The 9014-nt window shown below is 44.4% G+C and overlaps 2 protein-coding genes across 2 annotated transcripts in view; one reads left to right on the top strand and one right to left on the bottom strand.

Annotated features, from left to right (window-relative positions):
* The window catches only part of SLC4A8 (solute carrier family 4 member 8), an 829308-nt gene that overhangs the window by 263306 nt on the left and 556988 nt on the right, over positions 1 to 9014 (bottom strand). The window lies entirely within an intron of this gene.
* The window catches only part of BIN2 (bridging integrator 2), a 29228-nt gene continuing 22249 nt past the window's right edge, over positions 2036 to 9014 (top strand). Inside the window, exon 1 of the mRNA XM_049783408.1 lies at positions 2036 to 2116. Coding sequence (XP_049639365.1) covers positions 2036 to 2116 — 81 coding nt within the window. The remainder of the gene's footprint in view (positions 2117 to 9014) is intronic.

The following is a 9014-nucleotide window of genomic DNA, read 5'->3' as shown; positions in this document are numbered from 1 at the left end:
GTGTCCTGAACAGTGTTAAGAGGGAACTGAAAGAAGAAGTTAAGAGAATGAGAAGCAGATTTTCACAGCAATCACTGAGAACCAGACAAGAGAGAAACAGGGGTGGTGAAAATTATAGCAGAAGAAATGGGCTAAAACAGTTCTGGAATTTATAGGCTGCTATGTCAGCAGAGGGCCAGGGTCAAGATATCTATCTATATTAACTTTGCATTTCCATTTGCTCAGGAGCGAATCACCCACCTGCTCTGTGGCTTTGATTTTCCCATCTAGTTAATGTCTAAAGATTGTTCCTGCTCTAAAGCTATCTGATTTGATCATAAATTGCAGTTCCCAAGAGACCGCCACCAAAGACTGGGCAGAAGTTGATGGCAATGGGGGAGGGCGGGTATTGGTGCTGCAATCTCTTGCAAATGACAGAGCTGTTTCCCCAGTTCCACTTTTCCTCCCCATACATCAGGTATTTCTATTTTCTTCACTCTGCCCTTACTAGACCATCCATCCCCACAGTTAGCATCCAAAATAAATGAGAAGAGAGAGAGAGAGAGAGAGAGAGAGAGAGAGAGAGGGAGAGAGAGAGAGAGAGAGAGAGAGGGAGAGAGAGAGAGAGAGAGAGAGAGAGAGAGAGAGAGAGAGAGAGAGAGAGAGAATATTGAGTAATTTCTTTTCATCCAGGAGCTCTGGGTTCAATCCCCAGAACCGATAGGTATAATCCCCATGCCAAAACTCACATATATAGAAGAAATGTGTTTCACCCTCTTCCTTTCCTTTAGTAAGTTTTACCTCCACGTAAATATCTTTGAATAAATGGCTCCCCTTAACTTAGTGTTCAGATTCCAGCTCGCCCCACAGAAAGGACTGGGAGAAACTACCATGTGGAGACCTTTTCCCTACAGTAGCAATAGTCGTAACTGCAGCGGCCCCACCCCAATTTGCACAATCTGAGTTTGTTTTCCCATATCGCCACTACTCCTGCCCAGTACTGGTTTGCTCTGCTAAGAAAGCAGCCTCCAGGTCACCTGCTTCCACTATCTGTTCCTTGGCCCTTTGGAAGTAAGATGCTCTCCTCTTACTTTAGAGGAAGAAGCTAATTTTTTTAGTTCAGTGCTTCCTGTCTTCCTCCTATAGTCTACTCCTACCTCCTACCGTTTTTTTGAGGCTTCCAGCCCTCTGCTGTAAGTTCTCTGTCTTTAAATAAACTGCAAGCAGCCTGGGAGATAGTATAGTAGGTATGATCCTCGGTATTTCATATGGTTCCTGAGCCCACCAAGAGGGATTCCTCAGGGCAGAACTAGAAATAACCCCTGAGTTACATCTTTGGGTGTGACCCACCACCAAACCAAACACAAACAAACAAAAACCAGGCAAGCTGGAACAGGAGAGAGTAAGATGTTTGTCTTGCCCTCAGTCAACATGGGCATAATCCTTGTCAACACCAGAGTGGTCCCTGAGTATGGAGCCTGAAGTCTGCCTGAGCACAGTTGAGTGTCACCCCCAAAGCACCAAAAACAAAAACAAAAAAAAAAATACACAAGCAAACAAATAATAAACCTTGCAAGTTGGCCTTCCAACTTGCAATGCCTTCCATTCAGCAAGAAATGCCGTCCATTCAACAAGCCAGAGTTCATGCTCCGACAAGCGAGACACACACTCAGTTCCAATAACTAGGGTTGCAAGGTGGGAATCACAACCCCATCTTTTACCCTTCGGTTCATGTGGCTAATGGGCTTTTGAAAGAATGGGTTGGATCCACATTTGGGGGAAAAGTCAACTGCTGGGGGTGTTCAAAAAGCTCTGAAAGTGGCTCCAGAAGGAGCACTGCCTGAGGGCAGGCCTTTGGCCTCCTGTCCAGGAGCCTGCAACACCCCAGCCTGGTTGGGCCTGGGTGGGCCTGGGTGGACCTGGGTGGGCCTGCTGCTGGGTCTGGCAGGCAGGGCAGCCCAGTGGGCGGCGCGGGGCAGCGAGGCATGCCGGGAAGCCGCACTTCCTCTCGGCGCCTCCAAGAAAACCACAGGGCGGAGGCCCGGACGCCGGCAGGATGGCCGAGGGCAAGGCGGGCGGCGCGGCGGGCCTCTTCGCCAAGCAGGTGCAGAAGAAGTTCAGCAGGGCCCAGGAGAAGGTAGGTAGGTGGGCAGGGGGTCCACGATCGAGGTCGTGGCCCCGCACAGACACTGGAGTCCTGGGAGACCTGGACCTCGGAGCAGGGTTCCAGCCGGGGCTGGTGTCCAACTAGGAGACCACTTGGGAGGGGAAGGACAGAGTCATTCCTGGGCCGGCCTGGGCCAGGATGGGATGACAGGGACACAGTAGTGCTCAAGAAGGCAGTTCACCTGTGGCCCAGGAAAGGTGAAAGAGGACCCATGGGGCTGGGGTGGTGGTACCCGCAGCCGTTTGACCCTCGAACCCCGGAGGACAGTTTCGCAGGCTGTTTGCTCCTGTCCTAGCACCCGCCTGCGTGGCCCCAGCCAGCTCCTAGGGTTAGTGGCCAGGGCTGTGGTCTCCAGGCATCACCCCTGCACCCCCGTAGGCCTGTGAGGGTAAAGTGCTGCTTTAGAGGTGCTTGTTCGCCCTACTGCAGCACTAGATTTTAGGCAGATGCCCCCCAAACCCACCCCCCAATAGCTTCCCCATTTGGTGCCATTACACCTGCGCTTCTCTACTATACATTTTATTCTGATTCCATCTGTCAGTGTCCTGATAGATGAAAGGACTCATGAAGGGGATCAGCCAGAAGAAAAGGGGGGAGGAAGATAAGAAGGACCTGGGATTGGGTTTTGACTTTCTAAGGCTTTGAGGTCTTAAAAGCGTTTGGATGAATCCCACATGCTTAAAAATTGAAATATTTCTAGCAGCCACCAGCTTTCCAAAGTGGGAATATCTAGAAAGAATGGTTAAAAAGGGGCCGGAACCATAGCACAGCACAGCACGTAGGGCGTTTGTCTTGCTTGCAGCCCAACCGGGTTTGGTCCTCAGCCCTCGGCATCCTTGTTTTCCCCCCGCCCCCCCCCCCCCCACACACACACAGCCTGCCAGGAGTAATTTCTGAGCACAGAGCCAGGAGTAACCCCTGAGCGGCACCGGCTGTGGCCCAAACAACCCCCCATCCCATAAAAGAATGGATAGAAGGTAAATGTAGCATCTATATTTAAGAAGGCTCCAGGTGGAAGGAAGATTTTATATATATATGTACTTTTTCTATTTTTGTTTGTTTGTTTGTTTTTCCTTTTCTGTCTTTGAGGAGATATGGGTCATGTGAAAGAGTAGAGGTAAAAGAAAATTTTTGTGTGATCAGGCATTGTGACTTCCCCTTAGCCAACCTTCATCTTTCTGTGTCTCTCTCTGTTGTGCTCTCTTTCTCTCTCCCTCTCCCTCTCTCTCTCTCTCTCTCTCTCTCTCTCTCTCTCTCTCTCTCTCTCTCTCTCTGTTTTTTCTTTTTTCTTTTCGTCCTTTTTTTTTTGTGGGGTCATACCCTGTGACAGTGTGCAAGGCAAACAAGTTACCTGCTGTATTAATGTTCTGGTCCTTCAACCTTCATCTCTGATTAAGGTTATAACTTTTCTAAAGACTGGAAGTTGCAAGTTCAAAAGGCATAAGATCTTTGTGATGGTCTGACTAGAAGTAACGTCAGGAACAAGAGGTATGAATTAGAGATAATCAGAAAGATAGCAATACTTCTTACAAGTATTAAAAAGTTAGAAAGGGAGAAGAGTCACAAGATAGAATAGGGGTTTCATGTAGGTAACCTGAGTTCGAATCTCAAGCACCAGCTTTTAGTCCATCACTGCCAGGAGAGTTCTCTGAGCATTGTCAGATGTTGCTCAAAAAAATTATTTTTCTTAAAGAAAAATAAAGCCTGAAACCCATGAAGAATAGTTTGGTGGTGTGTTGTGGTGGTGGTGGTGGTGATGGTGGTGGTAGGGATTGTTGGGGGGGGCACACATGTTGATACTTATTGGTTACTCCTGCTCTCTGCTCTTGGTAACTCAGAATGATATTGGCTGGAGATCAAACCTGGGTCTGTGATGTACAAGGCAAGCAAGCATCTTACCCACTGTAGTATCTCACCAGCCCCAATAGTTGTTTTTAAAAGACACACTAATTTTTCTTCACTGTTTCATCCTCTATTTTAACCTAACATCAATACTGTTTCCTTGCTTGGGAATTTCTCGTTTTCTAAGCATGGACTGAAAATCTTAGGTGAATAGTGTTTTTGCTAGTCTAGGCTTCAGCTTCTGCATCTGTATGTTATTCAGTAACTCGGGACATCAATATGGTAAGAATACTGGGGCCGGAGCAATTGCATAGCAGTAAGGTGTTTTGCCTTGCATGTGGCCAACCCTGGATGGACTCTGGTTCGATTCCCTGCATTCCATATGGTCTCTTGAGCCTGGCAGGAGTGATTTCTGAGCACAGAGCCAGGAATAATCCCTGAGCGCTGCCAGGTGTGACCCAAACCCCCACCCCCAATTATGGTAAGAATACTAAAGTGAGAAGGGAAAAGTGTTCCTTGAACTCAGAATCAGCTATTTCCCAAGAGGAGATCCAGTCACCCAGATGTACCTTGTTCTTCCTGAACAAAGAACAAAAGCAGAAGGTGCAGAAGAAAGAACAAACTCAAATTTGCTCAGAGAAGTCTCACATTGTGTTAGAAAACAAAGTACTCAGAAATCAGACTTAGAAATAAGGCAAAGCAAGCACTGGGCTTGCTGACACTGTACAGCCAGGAGATGCTGCCTAGGTTGAGTGGAAATAGCCTGGAACGCAGAGAGGAAACCCCTGCTCTATCTGTTCACTTGGCCAGAATCCTTCAGTCTTAGGAAGTTATTCCAAGCAAAATAAAAAGGGAGACAGTAATAGTCAAAAGGAAGGACTTCCTGGAACATGTCATCATGTTTTTCTAGGCAGTTGAATATAATCATTTGAGTAGCATTAATTAATATTGTGTCAAATATCAAGTGCCAACTATGGGATAAGGAACAGAAATATTGATAAGATAGCATCTCTTTTATGGATCAACATTTCATGATATAATCTCACTTTAATTTCTTTTGGGGGAGGGGCCACTCTCTGCAGTGCTCAGGGCTTTTGGCTCTGTACTCAGGGAACAGTCCTGGACGATTCAGGACCATATGGGTTCTAGGGATTGAAGCTGGGCTGGCCTCATGCAAGGCAAGTGCCCTACTGCTCTCTAGTCCTTACTTTAACTTTTCAGTTCTTTAAGCATATTTTTGTATCCCTATTTTGGAAATAAAGAAACAGTTCTCAAATGACATTGACAAGTGGCAGGACTATCACTGAAATCCAGATGGGCCTTGCCTTTGGATGCCAACCTCAGGCTGCTCTCTATGTGGTTCGGAAAAACCACTCAGATATCTATGCCTCCGCACTTCCTGCTGTGCCTCCCCACTTCCTGTTGAACTCTCAGGAGTAAAGTGAGGTATAAAAACACCCTTTGCTCATGTCTCAGAGTTAATAACTAGGAGTACAGGGGCCAGAGCTATAGAATAACTCACAGGCCATTTGCCTTATGTGATGCTGGCCTGAGTTCAGTCCCCCCACCACCACCACATACAGTTCCCTAAGCTCTACCTGGAATGATTCGTGAGTGCAGAGCCAGGAGGAAGCTCTAAGTGATCCTGGATGTTGTCCAAAAACCAAAACAAACAAAAAAGAACTAGGAGTAAAGGTCAGGTAACTGTCACCATGAAAATTATACATTTGTCTTGTCTTGTCTAGTTCCCACAAATACTCAACCTGAAAATTCAGTCAAGCTGGCGTTATTGTGTTTTTTACAATATGATATGCTTTCACATTTCAAGCTAGTGCTTTTGCCAGTTGTTTGTAATCTTTCAATGGCCAAGTTGGCAGATATTCCCCCCAAAATGGTATTATTTATTAGTCTTTTATTGGTCTTTTACTTTGTTGCCTTTTGGGGAGGAGTAACACCCCATTGAGCTCAGGGTCTACTCCTGGTTTTAGTGTAAGGGGGTCACTCCTTATGGTTCTGGGGTACCATGCAGTGCCAAAGATCAGCCTTAGAGCCTCCAGAGTGCAAAATATTCACTCTATCCCACTGAACTAGCTCTGTGGACTTTTAGTCAGCTTGTATCTTAGCAGTTCAATCAATCAATATTTACAGAAAATTACTCTGTCCAAGATGCTGGAGACATCCTTGCCTGCCTACCAGAAACTTACAATCTAAAAATAGAAAGTGCAGTAGTATAATGGTTAAAGTGTTTCTTGCACTCAGCCAAACCAGTTTCAATCCCTGACATCCCACAGGCTAACCTAGGTTCCATCTCAAGTCCACAGTAAACCCTGAGCTCTGCTGGATATGGTCCCCAAACAACAAAAAATTAGAAACCAGAGCAAGCTTGTATCATGGTAAAGCCCATACTTCGCATGTTGGAAGACCTGGGCTTACTCCTTAACTCATACAAATGCACAGAAAATAAATGACCAACGATTTGCATGTCTGTGAGAACTTGAAGATCAGAAGATTTAGTAGAATTGAAGCAAATTTTATTGTGGAGAGAGGTAAGAAATTGGGAAGTACTCTTCCTCAGGCAAATGGTAAGAATAGACTTCCAGCTGAGATTATACTCCTATGTGCAAGATCAAGAGTCTGGAAATTCTTTTAGGCAACATAGTGAGAACTACAGTTATTCTGGAGCACAGGAGTGGTGGAAAGAAAGGCTGGAAATTATATTGGGTCCTATTAAGCAGAATAAAGCATATCATTCTAAAAATAAGAATTTTTTTAATCAGTCAAATTGAACAGTAGGGGGTTATATACCAACTTTTGTGATACTAATGATAAAAGTTCTGATAAACCACTGCCATTGGACCAGCCAGAATTTTTATATAACTGTAATTTCACATCTAAGAAGAATTAACTAAATTATAATACATGTTTTTGAGAAAGGTTTTGATGAGGAACTGTAGCTACCAAACATGTATATAGGTTTTTTTGTTGTTGTTCCATTTTCTAAGCTTTATCTTCCACCCAGTGTACACAAAAGTTCAAATTGGTCAGTGAACACTGGAACAATGTACTTACCAAGTGTTCACGATTTATTCTATTTTTCTTTCCCTTGTCCTTTTATTCTAAATATTTATATTCTAACATTTAAACTGACAGAATAAGCATGTAGATGCAGAATTCTCAGAGCAAGGTTTAGAAATTACCTGGACTTTCATTCAGAAATGATCCAAAAATAAAATGTACTCATTCTTTCCATAAACATCTGTGCAATATCTGGAATAATCCCTTTGTCAAAAAACTCTGGTTCATATGTGAAGTCTCTGATGGATGGTCCTGTTGCTTCTATTGCTTTTGAAAACAGATGATTTTGGGTGCAGAGCACTTTGATTATGCTTCAGTATGCGAATACACCTCTTCACTTTCAGAAGTGAAGGTAGAAGTGTCTCAGGACCCTCTCTCTCTCTCTCTCTCTCTCTCTCTCTCTCTCTCTCTCTCTCTCTCTCTCTCTCTCTCTCTCTCTCTCCTCTCTCTCTCTCTCTCTCCTCTCTCTCTCTCCTCTCTCTCTCTCTCTCTCTCTCTCTCTCACACACACACACACACACACACACACACACACACACACACATCCTTGTCTCCTTGGTTCTTTTGTGAATTGGGAAGATTGGCTTGATTCTGGGTGTGCCTCATTGACTCTAGATTTATCCTTTCAAGCCCCTTCACCTAAGAGCCAAGTCCGGACGTAGAAAGGGAGGGTACAGCAGGAAGGAAGTGAGAGCTGCATTAACACTACACAAGGTAGTTTTGCAACTTTATGGTAGATAAAAGTGTTTGGGGGAGAATGGGGAAGCCAGGGGAGGGACAGATTGTGCATACCCAGGGCCCACCCAGTGAATAATGAGGTAGAATTTAGAGATAAATATACATGTGGTTAAACTGAAAATTAAATAGAGATTTGTAGAGAAAGGATTAGAACTATATATAAAAGTAGTAGATTTGTATTTTTTACTCACGGTGCTATGAAAGTATGATAGATTTAATTATTCCAGCTACTCCAGAAGATGACATCTTTATACAGATGGGGAGAAAAGTCACGTACATTGAAGTTTGGGTGTTTTTTTTTTTATTTTGTTTTTGATTTTTGTTTGAGACACATCTAGCGATGCTCACAGATGAAGTCTTGGCTCTCTACTCAGGAATTACTCATGATAGTGCTCAGGGAACCATTTAAGAGTCAGGATCAAACCTAGGTTGGCATCATGTAAGGCAAATGCCCTATCTGTTGTACTGTGGCTCCAGCCCCAGTACCCTGAGATTTATTTAAATGATTCACTCAAAAGCTTACAAGTCAGTAAGTCGAACGTCCAAGATGGGATATATGTCTGTGTGGCTCTACAAGTCTTACTTGTAAGTATTGTACAGAAAGCTCTGAAAGTGAGAGATGCTCGCCCTAGAATTAAGAATGGGAGACCTGGGGCTGGAGCACAGTGGATGACCCTAGGTTTGATCCTGGTATCCCATATAGTCCTCGAAGCCTACTAGAGTGATTCTTGAATGCAGAGCCAGGAGTAATCCCTGAGCACCACAGGGTATGGCCCAAAAACCCAAATCAAAAGAAAAAAAAAAAAGGGAAGACCTGGACCTGATCTGTGGGATAATTTAAAGGGCTGGAGTGTATTCATGCTGCAGCTTTCTTTCAGTCCCAGAGCCATAGCATTCCTGAACACTGAGCCACAGTAGTCCCCAAGCACACCAGATATGGACCAAACAAGCAAACAACAGAGATGAAGAACCAGAGCTCAAACATTTTTTTGTACTTTAGCCAGAGATTTAATCCTGATTGTTGTCCAAAACATGGAGTGTGGTGTGGGAGAAGAGTTGTAACTCACAGTAGAGGAAATACTTGAATCAGAGGTTTTTTTTGTTTGTTTTTTTATTGTTTTTTGTTTTTGTTTTTGGGTTACACCTGGCAGCGCTCAGGAATTACTCCTGGCTCTCTGCTCAGAAATCGCTCCTGACAGGGCCGGAGAGATAG

The sequence above is a fragment of the Suncus etruscus genome, chromosome 11, assembly GCF_024139225.1.
Source record: "Suncus etruscus isolate mSunEtr1 chromosome 11, mSunEtr1.pri.cur, whole genome shotgun sequence".
In the NCBI taxonomy this organism is placed as follows: Eukaryota; Metazoa; Chordata; class Mammalia; order Eulipotyphla; family Soricidae; genus Suncus; species Suncus etruscus.
Note: the sequence above shows the minus strand (reverse complement) of the source record. Positions and strands in the feature narration are given on the sequence as shown.